This window comes from Ursus americanus, chromosome 5 (assembly GCF_024610735.1).
Source record: "Ursus americanus isolate L20-20 chromosome 5, mUrsAme1.1.p, whole genome shotgun sequence".
Classification (NCBI taxonomy): Eukaryota; Metazoa; Chordata; class Mammalia; order Carnivora; family Ursidae; genus Ursus; species Ursus americanus.
In genome coordinates, this window is record NC_142131.1 from 20,807,184 (window position 1) to 20,830,728 (window position 23,545).

At 37.0% G+C, this 23,545-nt stretch overlaps 1 protein-coding gene and 1 long non-coding RNA gene across 16 annotated transcripts in view; one reads left to right on the forward strand and one right to left on the reverse strand.

The window, feature by feature from the left end:
- The window catches only part of LOC123791498 (uncharacterized), a 44,481-nt gene extending 33,649 nt beyond the window's left edge, over window positions 1–10,832 (reverse strand). For 8 of the 12 annotated variants that reach the window (XR_015724443.1, XR_015724438.1, XR_015724442.1 and 5 more), the window contains exon 1: window positions 10,686–10,832. This is a non-coding gene — a long non-coding RNA (uncharacterized LOC123791498). Of the gene's footprint in view, window positions 1–337; window positions 10,544–10,685 lie in introns of all 12 variants that reach the window. The other 4 variants (XR_015724446.1, XR_015724448.1, XR_015724445.1 and 1 more) reach the window with 4 other exon arrangements.
- A 26-nt stretch (window positions 10,833–10,858) lies between these two features.
- Window positions 10,859–23,545, forward strand: part of TMEM161B (transmembrane protein 161B) — a 72,367-nt gene continuing 59,680 nt past the window's right edge. Inside the window, exon 1 of one of the 4 annotated variants that reach the window (XM_045796312.2) lies at window positions 10,859–11,039. In XM_045796312.2, the coding sequence (XP_045652268.1) occupies window positions 11,037–11,039 (3 nt within the window). In that variant the 5' untranslated portion in view covers window positions 10,859–11,036. The remainder of the gene's footprint in view (window positions 11,040–23,545) is intronic. The other 3 variants (XM_087862000.1, XM_087861999.1, XM_045796314.2) reach the window with 3 other exon arrangements.

Consider the following 23,545-nt stretch of genomic DNA (forward strand, 5'->3'; position numbering starts at 1 on the left):
CTATAGGCAGAAAGCAAGCAGACAACTACAGAGCTGTAAACATGGACAAAGAAGGGTAACTCAGTGAGTGGGTCCAAGAGATCAGAAGGCAGAGTGAAGAGTCATGGAAAATTACTCTCAGGCCTTGAATCTTTATCAAGGAACTGCCAACCTGATCCCAGGTAGATTTTGTAATTTCTGTCAATCTGTGTGCTAATATACCTCCTTTTGAACAGGAGAGTAGTTACCCTATCCATTTTACATTACGTGCATGGACGCAGATATCGTGTGTCTTTAGTTTGTAGGTCTTCAGATCAAGAGGAACTCCATTTAAGGAGCTGTGCTTAAGGAAGTATACCTGAGGGGCGCCTGGGTGGCACAGTGGTTAAGCGTCTGCCTTCGGCTCAGGGCGTGATTCCGGCGTTATGGGATCGAGCCCCACATCAGGCTCCTCCACTGTGAGCCTGCTTCTTCCTCTCCCACTCCCCCTGCTTGTGTTCCCTCTCTTGCTGCTGTCTCTATCTCTGTCAAATAAATAAATAAAATCTTTAAAAAAAAAGGAAGTATACCTGAAAAGCCTCATCCACACCTGAACTTGATTTATATTTCTAGGATTTGAGCTGGTGCTGTAATGGGATGAGAGTTTTAAGGGGCTTTGGGACAGGATGAGTGTATTTTGAATATTGGAAGAATAAATCTTTGGAGCCCAGATTGTGGTAGTTCCCTTCCTCACTGCATCAGAGATGGTCTGTGGGATTAATAGAGTATAGGAGTAGTGATGGCATATCATTTTGAGCGGCTTTGGCTTCTCCTTTTTCTTGGATCACTTGCTCTGGGAAAATCCGGACGCTATGTCGTGAGGACACTTAGGCAGCCCTGTGAGTGAGCCATCTTGGAAGTGGATCTTTTATCACCAGTCAAGCCTTCAGAAGACTGCAGCTCAGCCAACAGCTTGACTGGAAACTCATGAGAAACTCTGGGCCCTGAATACCTCATGAAGCCATTCCTGGATTCCTGACCCTTAGAAACTGTAAGAGATAAGTATTTTTTCAGTTGTAAGCTATTAATTCTTGGGGTAATTTGTTGTACAACAGTAGATAAGTAATGGAAGTTCATGTATTGCTTTATATATCTTATTTTATTTTTAAATTTATTTACTTATTTTAATCAAGCTCTGTGCACAACGTGGGGCTTAAACTCACGACCCTGAGATCAGAAGTCATATGCTCTACCAACTGAGCCAGCCAAGCACCCCACTCTATATGTTTTTTATTTTTTTTGTTTTATTTTACTTTTAAGTATGCTCTGCGCCCAACATGAGACTTGACTCATGACCCTGAGATTTAAGAGTCATGTGCTCTCCTGACTGAGCTAGTCAGGCACCACTTTATATGTCTTTTATTTATTTATTTATTTTTTAAAATTATTTATTTGACAGAGAAAGAGAGAGAGCACGTGTATGGACAAAAGGGAAGGGGCAGAGGAAGAGAAAGAGTCTCAAGCAGACTCCTCACTAAGCAGGGAGCCCAATGTGGGGTTTGATCTCACGACCCTGAGACCACGACTTGAGCCAAAACTGAGAGACAGTGGCTCAACCAACTGCGCCACCCAGGCACCCTATATGTCTTTTATAAGTCTCTTTTAATCTATCATTTTCTCTATCTTCTCTCTCTCCTGCAACGTATTTGTTAAAGTTAATTTGTCCCATGATTTTCCATAGATTGGATTTTCCTGATTGTATAGCCATGGTGTTTAACGTGTTCTCTATATTTCCTAGTACCACCTTCAATTTTTTTGTCAAGATTTTTTGGTAGGTGATGATGTGTTTTTCCATTAAGAGGCATATATAGCTTCCTTGTTCATCATGTTAGTAGCTGTTGATGTACAATGAATAAACCTATTTATTCATTAGGAATCTTGAAATGGCAACTTTCTAATTCTATCTTCATTCATTAATACATGTATATAGAGAAACTTAACCTCATTGATTATTTGGTTACCTGTGGTACAGTGCACATAAAAACGGCAGGACAAATGCTTGATTGATTTTATAATATATACTTTTTTTAATTGGTTTTCAAAATAGTGAATTGATTTCAGGGCATCCCCCAGTGTTAACCGAGTAGCTGTTTTTTGTTAGTTTTACTGTCATTATGAACCCAAGGATTTAAAGACATTAGATAATTTGATATGTTCCAATCCACTGTTTTGATATGTTCCAACCTGTGCTCAGGGGGATATCAGAATTTCAATAGACCTGTATGTCCTTATTGACAGTAAAACTGTCCCATCTTTGGCCAGTGGAATGCTTTTCAGTTATCTCCTGAATCCATTTTACATGATTCTAGGATAGCTTACTTGCTGTCTTGCAAAACAAAATGTTCCAGGCTCATCTTCTACATTTCCTGTGCCTAACTGAAATCAACTGCTACTCCAAGACCTTATAGTGTCTTTTAAACAGAGGTTTTTAATGCATTTGAATATAATTCTTTTTTCTGTATTGAGTTTGCATTTCCCTACCATAAGATCATAAAGAAAATCTTGCTATCTTATCTTCTGAAGGTTTAATGGGTTTTCCTTTCATATTTAAATTTTAATTCACCTTGAACTGATTTTTCTGCATGGTATTAAACAGGGAGTTCCAATTTCATTTTCTTCATGTATTTATCCGGCACCATTTATTGACTTGCTCTTGCTTTTCCTGATGGCCTGCAATGCCATCTCCGTCTTAAATCAAGATTCCTTATAAGACTACATCTCTTTCTGGAGTTGTATTCCAGTATAAATCATTTTTTCCATCCCTAAGACAGTATCATACTATCCTAATTACTACAGTTTTAACAGATTTATTGAGAATTAATTCACATACCATACAGTACACCCATTTAAAGTGTTAAGATGGGATGCTTTTTAGGATATTCACAGATGTGTGCAACAATTACCATAGTTAACTTTAGAACATTTTCATCACCTCAAAAAGAAACCCCGTTTCCTTTAGCTATTACTACCCTGTGCTCCCATCTCCCTAAATCTCACCATCCCTAAGCAATTACTAATGTATTGTCTTTGTAGATTTCCTATTACAGAAATGTCATATAAATGGAATCACATAACGTGGTCTTTTATGATTGGCTTCTTTCACTTAACATACGATTTGCAAGCTTCATCCATGTTATAGCAGTTATCAGTATTTCATTTCTTTCCTGTAGCCAAATAATATTCCACTGTATGGATATACCACATTTTGTTTATCTTTTGATAAGCTGATAGACATTTGTGTTGTTTCCACTTTTTGGTTATTATTAACACCTAACTAGTATAATTTTATAGTTCTGGCTATCTGACAAGTTAACTGTCTCCATCTTAAATCTGCTTCTGGAGTATCTTGAAATTCTTGATCCTTTGTGCTTTCATAGAAACTTCAGAATTAGCCTGTCAAGTTTCTGGAAAAACTCAGCTGGGATTTTTAATGCAATTGCTTTCATTGTAGGGGAGATTTGCCATCTTAACTCTAGAGTCTCTAAATACTTGAACACGGTTTATTTTTCTTATTAGACATTTTTTGATGTCTTTGATGTTTTGTGATTTTTTCCCTTGAAGGAAAAAAATTTAAAATCATAAATTTACTCCTATGTAATCCATATTTTCAAAATGATATGGTAAATGGTATCTTTTAAAAAATCATTTTCTAACAGTTCATTTATGCTGGAGAGAAATACAATTCACTTTTGGAAATTAACATTATATCCAGAATCATTATAAAGTCTTATTTTAAAATTTATCTGTAAATTGTTTCTTCATTTTCAATCTTTTTATCTTTTTATTTGTTTTTACTGTTATACAATGTTGGCTGGGATCTCCAATATGGTACTTGTTCCTGATTCTAAGGGACTGTTCCAAAAATTTCATTGTTGGGGCACATGGGTGGCTCAGTTGTTGAGCGTCTGCCTTCGGCTCAGGGCGTGATCCCAGTGTTCTGGGATAGAGCCCCACATCAGGCTCCTCTACTGGGAGCCTGCTTCTTCCTCTCCCACTCCCCCTGCCTGTGTTCTCTCTCTCGCTGGCTGTCTGTCTCTGTCAAATAAATAAATAAAAATCTTTAAAAAAAATTTCATTGTTAAATATGTTTGTTGTAGGTTTTATTCTAATTTGGCAAAAGGTTTTATCCATGCCTATGTTAATTTTTTCAAAGTCTTTTTCTGGGCAATATGTTCTTCTTTGAAAAATTTCTGTTGATTCAGTCGCTCACACAGTAATCAGACCATTCATATTTTCTATTTCTTCTTGAATAATTTTAGAAAAGTTACATTTTTCTGGGAACCATCTAGTTCAATTATATTTTCCCATTTGTTATAATAAAATTGTTCATGATATCTCCTCAATCTCTCCAGCATTTGTAATAATGCCCCCATTTTCACTTCTAATAGTCTTTGTGTCTGCTTGCTTTCTTGGGTAATCTTGTCAAAGATTTGTCGGTATTATTATTAAAAGGTAAAACTTCTTACTTTGTTGCCTCTCTGTAGGAGAGTATTTGCTTTTTGTTTTATTCATTAATTTTATTTCCATTACTCTTTTCCTAATCCCTCAGGTTTAGGACAGATTATTAGATCTATAATTTTCAGTCTTCCTTAATTTAATATTTAAAGTTTTCAATTTCCTTGTAAGTACTGTCTACATTCTATAGGCATTATGTAGTATTTCTGTCATTGTTCAATTCTGAATATGCATTTTCTCTTTTTCATTAAGAATCCTATTTGGATTTGATCCAGCTTATATGGGAATGAGTTTATTTTCCAAATATATGAGGTTTCCTAGATTTTCTGCAAAATTAATTATACTGTGATTAGAAAATGGGATCTAATAATACCAATTCTTTTAAAATTTAAAAGATTTTTTATGATTAAATTTCATAAATGGTTCATGTGTACTTAAAATATTTTTTATTTCTATTTTTTGTAATGATGGACTTGGTAATTTAGAATAGTCCTTCTTCTGTAAACAACTAGAAAAGCTGGACAAAATATAAAACAAACATCTGACAGCATTAGAGCTAATGAGGCAGTGGAAACTCCAGAAGAAAAAAAGAGTTATTGAATCCAGCATTCATGTTAGCTTTTCCACTCAGGTATCTGCTGATTCCTGAGAAGATGGCCAAGAAGCTTGAATAGAGCTTCTGACTAAATCATGGAGTTAAAAAGACAAAGATTGGAGTTCAGGGCCTGCTCTGGTAAACTCTACAGGCTTCAAGTTGAGACCCCAAAGATCTATATCCTGGGAAAAAGTATGAACTAGAAGTAGACCTGCTCAAGAGTCTAATCATCTCAATCACTGACTTGATTAAAGTGACTTCAGCTTACTAGTGCCCAAAACCCCTGCCAAGAAACATAAAATCCTTTCTGCAGAAAATATCACTTTAGACCTCAAAGTATAATTTCTTCCCATACTCATTCTGGCATTCAATAAAAAATAACAACGTAACTTAACAAAATGTTATAAATAAAAATAAACATAAATAAATAAAAATAGCATAAGTAATACAAAATAAAAAATACAAGTAACAGGGGTCCCTGGCTTGCTCAATCAGAAGAGCATGTGATTCTTGTTCTTGGGGTCGTGAGTTTGAGCCCCACGTTGGGTGTAAAGATTACTTAAATAATTAAATGTAAAAAATATATATGAGAGAAAATATATATAGCTAAATGAGACAATATGAGACAACCACAACAAGAAACAAAGGAGCTTCGGATGATAGCAGACCCCATAATTACTAGACACAGGTTTTAAAATAATTATGCTTATGTGTTTGAAAAAATAAAAGATCAGATTGAAATAGATAACTGCTAGACAACTGGAAGACATAAAACAGAAAACAGAAATGCCCAAACTGACAACAACCAAAAAAGTAATAACTGAAATAAATGATTCAACAGATAGGTTTAACAGGAGATTAGAGACTATTCAAAAGGAAACAGTGAACTCAAAAGGTAAGAATTATCCAGAATGAACCATGAGAGACAAATGAATGGATATGTAAGGGATAATGTGAAATGATCTAATACACATTTAAGTGGAGTACCAGAAGGAGAGGAGAAGGGGGAAGAATGGGGGAGAAGCAGTATCTAAGAGCTGGGAATTTTCCAAAACAGAATAAGAACATCATATCCTAGACTCAACATGCATTGCAAACCTCAAAAAGAAAACCAAGAAAACCCAAAACATTTAGTTAGATAATAATAAAACTGCTTCAAATTTAAGACAAGCATCTTAAAAGCAGCCAGAGAAAAAAAGATTACTTTTAAAGGGGCAAAAATAAAACTGACATTATTTCTCAAAAAAATTATGGAAGCCAGAAGCAATGCAATGTATCTTCAAAATGATGAAATAGCTGCTAATTCAGTAAACACGTTCTTTGAAAATGAGGGTGAAATAAATAGTTTCAGGATACAAAAACTGAATTTATCACCAGCAGACATTTTCAAAAGGAAATACTAAAGCATGTTCTTCAGGAAGAAGAAATATGATCCCAGACAGAAGCTCAGAAACTCAAGGAGTCATAAAGCACAAGAGACAAAGGTAAATGGTTGAGTAAATATAAATGCACAGTAATTGTATAAAAATGATGTCTTGAGGAATTTAAGACATTAAGTAAGAGATTAAGTATATGCTATGTATATAACATGCGGTAGGGGTAGTAAATGAAGTTGATGTGTTCTCAGGTTGTTATATCATCCAGGAAGAGGTACAATACAATCTACTAAAAGAATATTTAACTCTCAAGCTGATGGGGTGGGAGAAACAGAGTAAGTAAAAATTAATCTAAAAGAATGCAAAAAAAGGGCAAAATCGAAATAGGACAAATAAAGAGCAAATAATGCCTTAATAGATTCAAATCTACCCATATTAGTAACTGTGTTACATGTAAGTGGATTAAATACCTCAATTAAAAAATATTATCAGAGTAAATTTAAAAAATATATTATTTCATCCCACTCCTCAGGTTAAAATGCCTTTCTCATCACACTCAGAATAAAATCCAAATCCTTTCTGGCTTTCAATACCCCCTAAACATATTCTTTTCTTAGTCACCATGCTCCAAACAGGTAGGCTTCTTTGGTTCCTGAAAAAGTCCAAATTAGTTCATGCCTTAAGGTTTTGCGTTATTGTCCCCTCTGCAAGCATGATTTCCCCAATTTTTGCAAAGCTGGATTTTCCTGTCAAATAGCTTAAATGGCACTTTCTTAGAAGCTTTCCTTAGTTACCTAATCTAAAATAGTCATCTACTTTAATTTCCTGCCTAGGATTATTACCACCTTATATTTTTATTTATGGTCAATTACCACTAAAAAGTATTTTACTAAAAAGTAAATTCCCTCATAGTAAGGACTATGTCTGCTCTATTCACCATTGTTTCTCCAAGTCTAGAACAGTGACTGGGACAAAGTAGATAACTATTTTAATAAATATTTAATGAATGGAAAAAGTTAATTTAGGTTTTAAACAGTTAGGTATTTTCTTACGATTTTGTTTGCTTATTGCTCTTGGTGCTGGTTGTTTAAAGACTTTCCTAGTAGCAAAAGGTATCAAATGATACCAGAATCCCATTTATGTATTATGTTAGTGATCCTTGAAAATGTGCATTGTATAATTTGTGTAAAATTTGCAGCAGTTATTCTAATTAGGTATGTGGTATGGTCCTAGCTTTAACTATGGTAATATGTAAATAATGGAAAGTTTCAAAGGAGGCTACTGAATTATTAGAGGGTTGCAATATACTTCTGAAAAGCATGTCTGTTTTGTTTTTCCTAAATTAGGAAGATGAGAATTATAGAGAGGTTACAAAGCATAATTTTGGGAAAGAAAGAAAAGAAACTCCTTTCATCCATTCTTAAATAAAAGAAAATAAAATTTTTAAAATTACCCCCTTACAGAGAGGTTTAGAAGGTAATTCTAGGAATGGTGATTGATATATTTGGTTACTTCCTTTTTTACTCTTTGTTCTATGTCTAGGATTTTTTTCTTTTTTCACATCAAAGCAATCATACTGGTCACAATTTTGTAGCCTGCTCTTTTAACTTGGAAAATAAACTTTTTCCATTAGAAAGACTAATTACTTTTAAAAAGTAGCTAAATAATATTCCAGTAAGTATACATGATAGAATTTGACCAATATCTAATTGCTAATGATTGTTCCTAATTTTTTTAAAAAAGATTTTATTTATTTATTTGACAGAGAGATAGCGAGAGAGGGAACACAAGCAGGGGGAGTGGGAGAGGAAGAAGCAGGCTCCCAGCAGAGGAGCCTGATGCAGGGCTCGATCCCAGGACTCTGGGATCACGCTCTGAGCAGAAGGCAGATGCTTAACAACTGAGCCACCCAGGCGCCCCATGATTGTTCCTAATTTTTTACCATTGTAAGTATTGCTACAACTAACACTTTTGTCCATAAAGCATTTTAAGAGCAATATAACTGAAGTGATTTTGTCCACAACATTCATTTAAATGGTATTTAAGGAGAAGGAGGTGTTCGACACAAAAAGAAGGTCCCAGCTTTCCAGGCATTTGTGTCTAATTAGGAAAACAATATATACTGGGGAGAAATTACAAAGGCACCATATAAGCACATAATATTCATATTTATTAAAGAAAAGAAAAAGTAATAGAAATTTCTCAGAAGGGGAGTTAATCAGGAAAACATTTTACAAAGAATACGGAGCTGGCCTTTGAAACAGTGATAGGTGTTAATGGCTGAAAATGTTCCAGCTCAGTGTGGGTGTTGAAGGAGGACCTAACTTTTTGTTGGTGTTCTTAAGTATTTGAGAACAGTTCTCACTCAGAGAATTACAACTCAATTGGTTGCTAATAAGCAACCAAGACAATTGGACTCCTGATTCCCTTTTAAGACTACTGAATTTCTTCCTAATCTCCATCATGCACATATTTCATTCCCTTTCATAATTTTCCCCTTTCTTGCATCTCTGTCAAAGACTCTCATCTACTTTAAGGAATGGAAATAGGTAAATCCCTCAACTTCAATACATGTAAACAATACAAGACATAATTATTCTGTGGGATAAAAAAGACTGGGAGATGCTGCTTTTAAACATATATGATATGCCTTTTAATCTTTAAAAAACGTTACTTGTAACAGATTTTTCACATTGTAATAGAAATTGGAATATTAAAGGATATTAACCAAGGGTTATTTATGAACTAATCAAATCCAAATAAGGAACACAGAACCCCATGATCTATTAAAAATGATAAGCAGATAACGAATACTGACTGTGATTTCCTTTGTGGCTTTACTCTGGCAGGAATGGATTCCATACTGATAATAATTCCAGTCTTACTGTCACATAGGAGGAGATGCTTTGTGAACCTCAATGAGGCTGCCAGGTTTAGGACGGATGTAAGAACCAAAGTGTCAGAAATGAAAGAGTAAGACTTCACAGAATATGTTGTCACTGACAGACTGATAGCCAGTTTCCTTCTCCACCTTTTCTTCCTCAAGGATAGCAGCTGCTTCCCACAGATACACAAGCAGAACAACTCCAATCCTTCTCTACCACACTTAGCATCTGCAGATGCCCTGGGGCTTGTCTATTTACAACGTGGTCCCTATACAGCAGAGGTAGAACCCTCAGGGAAGTTCTGGATTGAGTCTCAGCAGGTCTGTTTCACAAACTATTTCCCAGCCCTTCCCCACCTCCAGCTGTTTCCAATGTTAGTACTTAATAATTCCTCTATCTTGTCTGCCACATTATTCATCACCCCCCAGAAGAAAATTTGAAGTAAAAACAACTTATACACTCAGTCTCTAGCCACCTTTCTAATATAAAGCAATTGCCCTGTGCATGCTGCTTCTGGATGGCTAAGAAGTGATTCCAAGGGTCTTCTAACCATTTATAGATTGGATAGCATGCTCTCCAGGTATTTTGACAAGGAGGGTGAAACAAACACCCATAGCCACGCCCGCCTGCCCAAACTTCTTAACCTCTTGTGAAGCTTTCCTAGTTTAGCTCCTCAATTCCAGCTTTATGACAAAACTAGACAGTGGCATAAGAGATACTATAAATGAAATTGTAGATAGTCACGTCTTAAGCAAAGATCCCCAAGTTGTGAGACTAATTTCTGGGTTAAAGGTGTTCTGTATATCCACTTCAACCCTGCCTCCAGTACTGTGACTTATAGCCAAATAAAAAGGCAAAAAGTTGAAGGGTACAAATTTTGAGGAAAACAACACAAATTTAAGGGGTACATGGGTTTCACTTTTTTTCAGCTGATTATACATATCTTTTTTTTTTTTTTTTTTTTTTAATAAAAGGAAACCGTCCATATTGGAATGTATTTTCCAATAGGCAGAATCCTCCTCCTGGTTTCTCTGGTCTTGGTAGATGTTCTTCTGGTTTCCACCAGTACATATGAATAGAGAAGAAATGTCTCAGGATCATACTCCACTGCCCTGAGGAAGGGGAGAGCTGCAGGACGCACTAAAGCAGGTGAAAAAGACGACACAGGGACAGACAGGTCTGTGGAGATCCGGAAGTCTCCAAGGACGGTCAGCCTGGAAAAGGAAAAGGTAAAAAGAAAGGGCGTGGCTCGGCTGAAGCAATTACTGTTGGGGTCGGCTCCCACCCAGTTCTTGAACCTGCGCTTGCATCACCTCCCAGGGCAAGGATGCGCTCGGCCCGAACAACCCAACCTACCTCCGGATCCTCAGGCGTTGCAACCGCGCGCCGCCCGCCCACCTACCTGTGCTGCGCCTGCGCCTCTCTCGCGCGTTCTCAAGGTCAGCACCGCCCCCAGCTTCTAACCTAGCACCCACGGAAGTAGCATTAGAGGACGTCCTGCGTATCCTCACCTCTGCGTGGCGTGGGGTCGCCGGCGTTCAAGAGAGGGGAGGGACTTCCTGTCCCGCGCGGGCAGAACTTCCGTCAGAGCCGGAAAACTCTCTCCCTCGCGTTGTTTAAGAGGCTCCTGGCTGCAGGGTGGGGAGGGAAGGTCCAGGACGGTCCGGGGACTCCAGGGCGTCCGGCCCACGACCTGTCCTTGGCGCCATGGTGAGTCTTCCTGTGAAGGCTGGAGTAACAACATTGGGAAGCTAGGGGCCAGGAGGTTAGTCCTGTGAAGGTAGCCAGTCGGGTGCCTAGCTGAGGATGGAGCGGGCGAGAGCAATGGGATGAACCGCGGGGGCAGGACTCCCCACCTGTCCCGGAGCTCCTGGGCCCCTGAGGAAGCGGCATCTGAGCTGCCCAACCGTGAAATTTGTCTAGGAGTATGGAGTAGGTAGCCAGAATATTCGTGGCCCATTCGCTGTGTACGGTGTGTGGCGCCAGGTGGTCTCAGAGTTGACCTTGCCGGGTGGATCATCTCCGCCCCTCCCTTTTTCTCAGCTGCTTGGTAGTAGCCAAGAACTTAAGATCTTAGAAATCCCTTTAGCTTGTCGAGGTGGACACAACGGATCCCTTCGTAGAGGAGCAACACCTGTCACTAAGAGAAAGGGCAAAGTCAGCTTATCTTTCAAACTCAGCCCATTTGAAATTGGGAAGGGTGATTCAGGCTTAGGAGAGATTTTATTGGAAAGGGATATTGCAGGGGCTCGGGGAAATAGGAAAAATGCCCTAACCGTAAGATATGCAAGAGTTTCAAAGGTTAAGCAAAAAGGTTTTTCTTTTTATTAGGGAGGGGTAAAGCAATCCTAGGAAGAACTAAGTGTGGGGAAGTGAGATGAAAGGGAAGTACCACTGAAGAGTAGATCAGATTGTTTTACCCTCAGTCCAGAGAGGTTTATGCTGGTTTAGACCTAGCGTGGGCCAAAGTTCAGGAACCTGGGGAAAGAGGATCTTAACCAGAATTTGAATAACAAATATTTTGTTCCAGTTGATCTATGGGGACATGCCATTCATCCAGTCATTTTTGAAGCGAAAAATGGGAATTTGCAGGCTTTGTCTCTGACCTTGTCATGGGTAAACAAGTGGGGCATCTTTGAGTCTTACCTAAGTCCTGTGGGGACCGGTGGTTCATTGCAGTAAGCTCTTTCCATAGCACAAAAGGGCGTGGGGGTATTTCTTAACCTTTGCTATTTTCCAAGATCACAGGAGTCTGGTGAAGTTCAGCATTGTCAATTATTTGACTATATAAAAGATTTCAAATTCTCATCCGGAGGGCATTCTGTCTTGGAATTTAGCCTCAGTGTACCATGCTTTTTCAGGACCAGATGTTGACATTGTTCAGCTATTGTGTTTGATGTTGGACTTTTGAATGACTTTCAGAAACTTAATGTGAAAGAAAAGAACTTCAAAATAATGTGGTTTCTAATGCACTCTATCAGCTAACGTAACCTATGACTCTTAGGCACTGTGTGTGTGTTTAACCTCCGAATAATAACACTTTGTATTCATACAGAGGTTTTTTTTTTTTTCTAAGTGAAATTAGACAAAGATAGGCAATAGTTAGCCCAACCACCTCCACCCCTCTCCCCCAACCTCCCTAATTTTACATAAGGAAGAATCTAAGGTATAGAAATAAGCATTGGTTTATCTAGGGTAACAATAGTTTGACATAGTCTGGACTGAAACTTAGAGCTCCACATCTTAAATTTAAGCTCAATTTTTGACTTCTTGGTCTGAAAAGTTGAAGAAAAAGTATAATAAAAACCCTTAAAGTAGTCTCAAAGAAGCTCAGTGTGAATTTACTCCCAGCATTATGTAATACTAGAAAAAAGAACCCATCTCCTGCCATCTCAAAAATTCTGATTTTGTTTTAGGTTAAGGTAAACTCATGCTGTTTCTCAGAATGTCACTTAAGAGAATGTCACCTGAAGAATGTCACTAACTACCAGTAAGGCCGTTGGCTCCATTCTGATACTGCTTATATTTCTGTGTTGACTCCACTTTAGTGTTCCCAGTCATGAAATTGATAATGTCTGTATATGCAAGTTTGGTCAGTGCTTGGAATACCAAAAAAAAGGGGGGGGGGTTAGCCATCAAATGAAGTGAGGGGTTGAATTTATTTTGAATACAGCTTGGTTAAATTAAGAACCTTTGCACTGCTTGGGCCTAATGATACGCAAAGCATGTAGTACTTGAACTCAAAAGACCCAGACTCTGCCCATTATTAGTTATATGAATTTGACAGAATCACTCAACTTGGTAAGCCTTCCGGTTTCCTCCTCATTAAGAGAAGTGGGGCTTGATGGAAATTAAAACACCTTCTGACTCTCACATTTCTGATTCTATGACTTCAGGACATTTTTCAGAATAAGTACATGTTTCTGATTAAATAAAATTTAGTCTGATTTTCACTTTTTTCTTTATCTTTTTGATTTTTCCTTTTTTGTTTTTTTAAAGATTTTATTTATTTGACAGAGAAGAAACCACAAGCAGGGGGAGTGTTAGGCAGAGGGAGAGGGAGAAGCTGGCTCCCTGCTGAGCAGAGAGCTGATGTGGGGCTCCATCCCAGGATCCTGGGATTATGAGCTGAGCCTGAAGGCAGATACTTAACTGACTGAGCCACCTGGGCACCCCCCCTTTTGATTTTTCAAGTTGCATTTGTTTTATTGTCTCTCTCTCTCTCTCTCTCTCTCTTTTTTTTTTAATATATCATGTAGGAATCTGTACACATGTTTGGGCAGGTATTTCACTACTGTCTTAAATGCTACTCCAGAATGGAGAGTGAAGCCTTGGGACACCTTGATTTTACTTCTGTTTTATTTATTTATTTTGAAGATTTTTATTATTTAATTTGAGAGAAAGAGTGCCTTTGGTTCAGCTCATGATCTCAGGGTCGTGGGATTGAACTTCAAGTTGGGCTCCCTGTTCAGCAGGGATTCTGCTTCTTCCTCTACCTCTGTCCCTTCCCCCACTGCAGGCATACACACGTGCTCTTTCTCTCTCAAATAAATAAATAAAATCTTTAAAAAGTAGAATGAAATAAAATCTGTGGGCATAGAGCCATTCATAACGCTCCTCTATTATTCTTTTAATGTCTACAGGGTCTGTAGTGATGTCCCCACTTTTGTTTCTGGTATTAGTAATTTGTGTCCTCTCTTTTTCTCAGTTAGCCTGGATTGAGGTTTACTGATTCTGTCAATCTTCTCAGAGAACCAGTTTTTGGTTTCATTGATTTTCTGTATTGATTTCTTTCCAATTTTATTGATTTCTGCTCTAATTATTATTATTTTTTGCTTCTGTTTATTTTGGATTTAATCTGCTCTTTTTTTAGTTTCCTAAGGTGGAACTTTAAGTGTTTGATTTTAGATCTTCTATTCTAATATTTGCATTCAGTGCTGTAAATTTCCATTTACTGCTTTTGCTGCATCCCATAAATTGATTAGTTGTATTTTCATTTAATTAAAAATATTTTGAATTTGTCTTGGTTCTGACCCTTGTGTTATTTAAAAATGTGTTGTTTAGTCTTGACATGTTTTGGGATTTTTCAGTTACCTTTCTGTTACTGATTTCCAGTTTAATTCCATTGTGATCTGAGGGCAGACATTGTATGATTGCTGTTCTTTTAAATTCGTTAAGATGTGTTTTATGACCCAGAATGTGGTTTTTCTTGGTGATTGGACATGTGTAGCTTGAGGGATAAATTCTCAGGTTTTATCAGTTAACCATACAGTGGCAGAGATGTGTGTTTCTACTCATTTCTCTGATTTTTCCTGTGACTTCTCTCCTTCACTGCTTCTCTACTAAAGAGGATTAGCTCAAATAATGGTAGACACTGCTCAGGGTGCTTGGGTGCCTCTGTTGGTTAAGCATCTGACTCTTGATTTTGGCTGAGGTTATGATCTCATGGTTGTGAGATCTAGCCCCACATCGATCTTAAGATCTAAGAATCTCCTTCTGCCTCTCTCCACCCCTTTCTGGCTTCTTCTCTTAAAAAAAAAAAAAAAAAGTAGAGACTGTTCTCTTGGTTAGCATTTGGTGGACTCAAGATTAATTCTTAAAGACTAGCTTATACTCTGGACTATGGTCCACTTTTTAAATAATTTAGTTTGCCCTGGAGTAAAAACATAAAGCAAGTTTAGTTGATTTTAGAAAATCAGAAGATCTTTGAAAGTGTTCATTTCTAAGAGAGATTTTTTTTTATCTTCTTAATATTGTGCTGTGGTTTTGCCCATGTTACTAAATCAAGCATGAACACAACTTGCTGCAAACAAACTTGGAAGAAATAAACTTGTCTGTAAATTGTCTTTCTGTTCTTTATGTACCACCTGCCCTTGAGTTAGGAAAAAAAATTTTGAAGTTCTGGTAAAATGAGCATTCTCTTGGTTTTGATTGGAATAGTACTTTTTTGTTTCACCAAGCATTTAAAAAATAATGCTCTTATCTCAAAAGTATTATTCAGTCATTCATTATTAAGCACTATCTGTATGTCAGCTATATCTGTATTCTTGGCAACAGGGATATAACTGTTTATTAAACAGACAGTCCTGCCTTTGTGGAGCTTATGTTTTACTGGGAGATTCTGATGATAATCAAATGAGACATAATATATGTTGGTAGTGATAAATGCAACAAAGAAAGATAAAGTAAGGGTAAGGGATAGAAAATGTTGAGGGTGGTTATTTTAGATAGGGCATTCAGGGAAAGCCTCAATGAAGAGGTGACATTGGAACAAATATGACTTTATATACTTAGTGTATATGCCTGGTATCTATGAGCACATATTTATGAACTGTACCCTAAAAAATACTGTAATATTGGGAACAAAGCTTATATTGTCTGTAGCTGTGTAATTCTCTTAATAAAGTTAAATATTAATCATTTTTCCAAATAGTGTACAGGAAAGTATGCTTTAAAAAAAAACACCTTGGGGCGCCTGGGTGGCACAGCGGTTCAGCGTCTGCCTTTGGCTCAGGGTGTGATCCTGGCGTTATGGGATCGAGCCCCACATCAGGCTCCTCTGCTATGAGCCTGCTTCTTCCTCTCCCACTCCCCCTGCTTGTGTTCCCTCTCTCGCTGGCTGTCTCTAGCTCTGTCGAATAAATAAATAAAATCTTAAAAAAAAAAATAAATAAATAAAAACCTTTGTAATAGTAGGTGATATTTAATAGATTGATTTATGCCACCTATTTTTATTTTTTTTAATTTACTTTTTTTTAAGATTATTTTAGAGAGAGAGAGAGATTAGGGGTGGGGAGGGGCAGAGGGACAGAGAGAATCTCAAGCAGACTCCATTGTTGAGACTGGAGCTCGACCCAGGGCCAGATCTCAGGACCCTGATACTGTGACCTGAGCCAAAATCAAGAGTCGGATGCTTAACCACCTGAGCCACCCAGGTGTGCTTATGCCACCTATTTTTTAGTCTTCTAAGTTAACTATAGTTCTGGAGAGAATACAGCTCATTCACTCAGAATATCCTGATTTTACATTGGTGTCTTTCAGTTAATATAAAAGGCTTAGTAATTCCATTATTAAAATAGATTAAAATATCTTTATGTTTTGCTCATAAACAGAAGACTCAGAAACCTGAAATCATTTCAGCTTTTGATATTTTGATATTGAGACTCAGAATCTTAATGTCTGATTATAAAGTTTTATTTTTTAAAAATCTTTAGGTAGTAGGAAAAACCAATCTTCTTGTACACACATTTTTTTTTTTAAGATTTTTTAATTTATTCACTTGACAGAGTGAGAGAGCGCGTGAGAGCACAAGGAGGGGTGAAGGTCAGAGGGAGAGGGAGAAGCAGAGACTCCGCACCAAATAGGGAGTCTGATGCGGGACCCAATGGCAGGACCCTGGGATCACGACTCAAGCCAAAGGCAGACACTAAACCGACTGAGCCACCCAGGTGCCCCCGTACATACGTATTTTTAAAAATGACTGGAGAAGGTAAATAAATATATGGTATGGTAAGTGTGCTTGAACTAGAAGTAGATGACCTCTGTGGTTTGACTCAAGGTTCTATGTGAAACTGAATATTGTTGATGTACATTTAGTTGAATGTACATTGAAGGGACAAGGAAGGGTATATTCAATTTGGAGTTTAAGAAGTTTCACAAAAGATTGATTGGATTAAGTCTTTTAAGGGTAAGTAGAAGTTTGTTAGGTGGGTAAGAAATTGAATTTTACTTTTCCTCAATAACAGTAATAGTGACATTTATTTAGGTGTTAGTATTTACCTACTCTACTTACATTAACTTACTTAAATATTCATGAAGTATTTAATCTTGGATTTTTTTTAAACCACCGTTTTTTTACATACAGGTGTAGAAGTGGAGGCATAGTAAGATTGGAGTAACTCTTCCAAAATCATACAGCTAGTGGTGGTGGAATTTGACTTTAACCCAGGTGGTTTGACCATTGTACTGCTGTGACAGTCTTACTTATATTTGATAGGTTTTAACTTAGGAGAGGATTAATTTCTAAAACATTTTCCCATAGAAATAATATTATGCTCTTACATTTCTAGAAAATCTTTCCCAACCTAGTTAATAACTAATATTACATCTCAGATAATATTAGAGAAATTGTTACTGACCTGTGTAGCACTAATGTTTAGCCTGACTTAGGTGCCAAACATGTCTGACACTGCTGCAGTCATGGTAAGGATTCAGTCCTTCATGTTCCCTCCACCTTAGCTGCTTCCAGTTAAGGCACTCCCTCCCATACAGTATTAGTTGCCATTGCACTTGGGGATGAACTTCTAGTAACACTGATCAGGTGAGGAGTAATTAGAGAACTGGTGATGAATTGGAATTTCTTATCATTGTAAGTAGAGTGTCAGGCTTATTTTAAGCCTGTCTCACAGTTAGCCCATTTCTTTTTTTGAGGGCTCTAAGGATTGCCTTGCTCCTTTTCCTTTCACTTGGACTACTTGTTTGCAACTAGAACTTAGTATTTTCCCTGAACTGCAAAAAAAAGAACTTATTGTAGGCTACCTTGCTTTCCCTCCCATATGTTCAGCACACATGATAAAGGTTTTTACTGCTAGGAGGGTTTTAAAAGTCACCTTCCTATGTTTCTTCCAGTTGACCATAAACTATTTATTATAAAGATCTTTTAGGGATGCAAGTAGAAGCTCTAGATGATATTGATGAGTCTTTGCAATAAATTCTTTGAAGTAGAGAGGTTTGGACTGTGAAGAAAAGATCAGGTGGAAAATACTAAGCACATTGGAGAGAGAAAGGGAGACTTTTCTCCACCAGAAATAACTTACGAAGAAGAGCTTCAACAAGCTGTTGTGCTCTGTATTATAAATATATAAGTATAGACTGCCATCAGTTGATGTCACAAATAAGGCATTATAAGGCTATGCAGGGCCTGGCTGCTTTTCTTTTTTAAATAAACAATGCTTTTTATCTCTGTGATAAGTAGTAGAAGCCTTTTGAAATACTAATCTGCTTGCTTTTTTTTTTTTTTTTATGTAGTTATCTGTGTCTGCCCTTTACATACGGCTTAGCTGGTTTTTGTTATCTTTTACCTTTTGATTGCCACTGTTTGCCCAAATACAGTGATCTACTTAGAAAAGCAATGTCACACTTTCCTGCCTTTTTTTTCCTAAAAGAAAAGTCACATTGGACGATTCTGCTCCATCATAATTCCACTAAGTTGAATGTTTATTAAGAGAATGCTGGGCAGTGGGCTAGGTGTACTCCTTCACATCAATGTGGAGCTCTGATTTTTCACTTCTTTTATAAATGTTAGTTCGTTTAATCCTTATAAAGTAGGGATAATTATTCCTATTAGCAGTAACTATACCTCACAGGCTTTGAAGGTGGTTTAGAAATGGTAAATATGTAGGGGCGCCTGGGTGGCTCAGTCGTTAAGCTTCTGCCTTCAGCTTAGGGCGTGATCCCGGCGTTCTGGGATCGAGCCCCACATCAGGCTTCCTGCTCCACTGGGAGTCTGCTTCTTCCTCTCTCACTCCCCCTGCTTGTGTTCCCTCTCTTGCTGACTGTCTGTCAAATGAATAAATAAAAATCGTTAAAAAAAAATGGTAAATATGTGAATGCCAACAATCCACTGGTGTATTTAATTAAAATATTGTGGTCATCAACAATAAGATTGTGAAGATTTTGGAGATCATTTGCCAACTCTTGTCATTTTATAGATAAGGAATGAGTCCCAGAGAGGGCTTGTCTGACTGCTATTAGTGACAGAGAACTACTTTGATTCTAGTATGTTTAATTATTCAGTACAGTACAGTATTCACAATAAGTGCATCTTTCTAATAGTTACCATTAGGAGCACACATTAAATTTTCTTGGCTTTTGTATATGGCTTAAAATTTAGAGTTAAGCTGAAATTTTTATCTTAAATTTGTTTGATGAATCATTTCTAACATGTACCTATTGCATTAAATTGAGAGGATTATTTTGAATAGATAAACCTCTTTCTCTGAGATACAGTATATTGTCTGTTGATTGTCAAGTGAATAGTTTTCTTCTTTATTCTAAAGTTCAGTGCTTGCTTGGCACATATTAGGAACTTTAATGTAGTGAAGTACAGTGTGCAAATTTATGCTTTATCCTTTTATTTCATCTAAAAGGTAATATTCAACATATCTTGAAAGCCTGCCATGTTAGGCAATCTCTGGGGAGTGGGTTTAGGGCTGTAGAGATGAGATGAATACATTTTTAGTGGGGGCGAGACCCTCAAATTCTTGGTCACGGTTGAGCATGTTGAAGGCTGCTTTGGAGTTGTGCATATGTTTTTTAACAAGGAACGTTTTATAAGTGAAGTGAATGTTGAGTGGGTAGGAATTGGTTTGAAGTAGATGGTTTATAAATGTCAAATATAAATTGATTAGTTTTGACTAGGAGCTTTGGATATAGGTCTGTAGGGATATTTTCTGTAATGTCAAAATATACAGTTTAGGAAAAGTACCAGATTCAGGGATGCCTTCTTCCACTGAACCTTTTATTTGTTAGTTATCGGTACTATAATGAAACATGCATGTGTTAGAAAGAGGTGAAGTGGCTTGTTAATATCTTTAAGAATATTTCATTCTTTGTCAATATTTTAATTACTGGCTGGTATCCCTTTATTTGAGATACTGCATAATTCACTCAACCTACTCTAACTGGAAAATTATCTTTTAAATAAACAACTGTTAATTTCAACACTAATATGTTGAAATGGTTAGTGAGTTACATTTCATTAAAATGCCCTCTAGTGAAAAAGTATATATTCTTGTCCTGTTTGTTGTTCGTCTTCCACTTCACCTTATCAGTTTATATCAAGGAAAATATCTTAAGTTTATTTCTAAATTTAATCAAATTCCAGAGAATGGTTTTATATCATCATCTTACGCAGGAAGTCTGGAGTGTTGTTTTTAGAAATAGTTGGGTCAAATTGGTGCATTCGCCTACCATGTATGTCTAATTCAGATATTCAGGATGTACCAAGGCACATTTTTATTGAGGGTTTTTGATTTTTGACCTTAAAGTATATTAAATTTCTTATTTGGAGTTAGAAAATGGCAAAAATTTCTGGTTATACTTTTTACTTTAAAGAATTAAAAACATATTTTGTGCTGTGAAACGTGATGCTGGCACATGAAACAAATTCTTTAAGCAATTAAATTTGAAAACCTGTGTGCTTGAATTCAAATCAGAGCTGTTAATAATTGTTTTTTACAGTTTTCTTTCTCTCATTTTACCTTCTCATTTATATAATTCTTTTGGTAGTATTATTTTGAGTATAGGAAATTGCTGTTTTGTAGGTAAAAACAGTTAAGTATCTGTGATTTCATATAATTCATTAATAAATTTATATTAATAGGTGACATTATTCTTTAGCTAGTGTTCTATCAAAACCTTTTTTTATTTTCATTTTATTTATTTAGCAGAGTTTTCCTTTTCTTATTTTCAGACCTGTTTACTGTCTGTAAGGGCTGGAGTTTTATTATAAAACCAGATAAAGGCCAGGGTAGACCACATAATGAACACTAAGATTCTAGAAATGGTCTATGGGCAAGATTTTCCTTGCCTGTTCATGATTGTTTTATGCTGCTTTTACCTGCTTTGGCATTATATGGAAGGATTTCCCATCTCAATTAAATGTAGACAGCTCTCAATCCTATTAAAGATCCTACTGGAAGTAATCATTTTTGAAAAACCAGCTTGGGTCTGTCAGTCATCCACATGTATAAGTTTGTCAGATCTTTCTTCCTGAGTTTTTAGACCTCTTCTCAGTCACATTGCCAAGATCCTGACCTTGGTGTGGTTATTCTTAAAGGTCTCTCAAACTTTGTCCACTCAGTTTTTAAATTTAATACACCTCTATACCTATTCGTACTTCTCTTCAGTAGGACAAGGTCTCACAAGTTTTTTCCGCTTACGCCTTTGGTCTCATCTATTTCTGATTTTTTTTTTTAAAGATTTTATTTATTTATTTGACAGAGATAGAGACAGCCAGCGGGAGAGGGAACACAGGCAGGGGGAATGGGAGGAAGAAGCAGGCTCCCAGCAGAGGAGCCTGATGTGGGGCTCAGTCCCAGGACTCTGGGATCACGCCCTGAGCCGAAGGCAGACGCTTAACGACTGAGCCACCCAGGCGCCCCCCTATTTCTGATTCTTAAGCGATTAAATTCCCACAAACTTCTTTCTAGAATATTCATCACCCCCCCCAACATTGGTTCCTTCCCTTTTGCCTTAAGCATGTATATTTTCCCCATTATGAAGATATATTTTTTATATATTTTTGTATGTCATTCTAGTGTCCATCAGATTTTCCTCTTTTGCTGAGTTTCTCCAAAAAATAATTGTGTTCATTATTTCCATTTTTGTCTCTACGTAATCAGTTAAGTTTTATCCTTATCTGCTGATGATACAGCCCTTGCAGAGAGTCCTTACATCTAATTCCCTTTTTTCTCTAAAAATCTTAATTCTTTCTGGTTTTGCTTTTTTTTTTTTTTTTTTTTAAGTAAGCTCTATGTATCATGGTACTTAAACTCACAACAGTGTATGCAGGAGTTTCACACTCCACTGACTGAGCCAGCCAGGCACCCTGTTTTTGAAGCTGTTTTAGTTTTTAGGCTCTTACCGTGTTGGTTGGACTATTTCAAAGGACTTCTCATTTACCTCTTTGCTTCCAGTTCTTTTTAACTTTTCGCTTTAATTTTCCATCACAGTGGCAGTTACCTTTCCAAAATATATTTGTTTGGTTCATTCCAATCTTAAGATCCTGGACTTATTTCTAAGTACCTGCAGAAAAGTGCATTGTGTGCAATCCATATCAAAGTCTACAGCATGTGGAATTGCTCATTATTTTGGATCATGCCATTTACTGTCTTTGTATGGGTGGGTATATCTGTCTGAACTTTTTTTTTTTTACTTCTCTGTGAGAGTGGGATACTTCTTTAACCTTGTACAACTAGTCAGATGTCACCTCTGAACCAGTCTTTCCCAGCGCTCTCATTTAGATTTAATCACTACCTTTCTTGGAGTGCTCCCATAACACCAGCATTGACCTCTACCATACCACTTATCACATAAAATTTGTGGGTGGCAGTTAGGGGTGGTTAACACTTCAAGAGTTTGATAAAATTACATGATGAAAGATATGAGTTGTTCCCTCACCTTGAATTTAGATATGGATTGGTTCTAAGACCTAAGGTAGATTAGATTGTAGCTAAAGCAGTGGTATTTACGTATGAAAAGATAGAATAATTTTTAGATAGGTTTTTGTCTAAGGAAAGAGTGTATCAATTGGAATGCAGTTTTATCAGTTGAAAATCTACAAGTTTCAATGGCCAGAATTGAACATATTTATTCAGAACTATTTAGGGTTGAGTATTTCACACTCTAGCTATTCTGTATATTTCTTTAAACTTTAGCCGGGACGAGCTATCCCTCAGTGCTAACTTTTGGTCTAAATCATTAGTCACCTTGGGGAGCCTGGGTAGCTCAGTTGGTTGAGTGTCCCACTCTTAATTTTGGCTCAGGTCATAATCCTCAGGGTCATTGGATTGGCATGGGATCGAGCCTGGGGCATCGCGCCCAACGCAGAGTCTGCTTGGTATTCCGTCTTTCCCTCCCTGCTGCTCCTCCCTCTCTGCCCCTTCCCGTGCTCTCGCAGTAGGCTTGCTAAGTAAATAAATCTTTTTTAAAAATTAATAAAAAATAAAAATAAATTGCTACTCAACGAGCAGCCTACTTATAATTTGACCTCCCAAAGGATCATTAAGACAGTAATCCAGTGGAACACTTAATGAACTTGAACATCTGATCCACTTGGTAGTTTGTCTCACTGTAAATTAGTTGATAAAATTGTTACCACTTGATTATTGGCAGTCAGTTTCATGTAGATTGATTGTATCAGTAAACCATGTATTCTTTGTGTTCTGAAAAGCTGAGGGTGTAGCCAAGTTGCTGTCCTTGGGAGAGCTACCTAAGGCTTGTTAGTCCACTTTCTTGAGTTTTCTTCAGTCTACAGTTTTCCTGCCCAGTGGCTATAGGATTCTACCAGTCACTCTGACTAAAAACATCCTGAAATAATCTTTGAGATATTCCTCATTTTTATTCAACTGTTGTTTTCCTTTGTGTTCAGTCACACTCAATTCATCTGATTGGTTTCCTTCTGACATACTTCTTTTTTTCCCTAGTTTCAACTG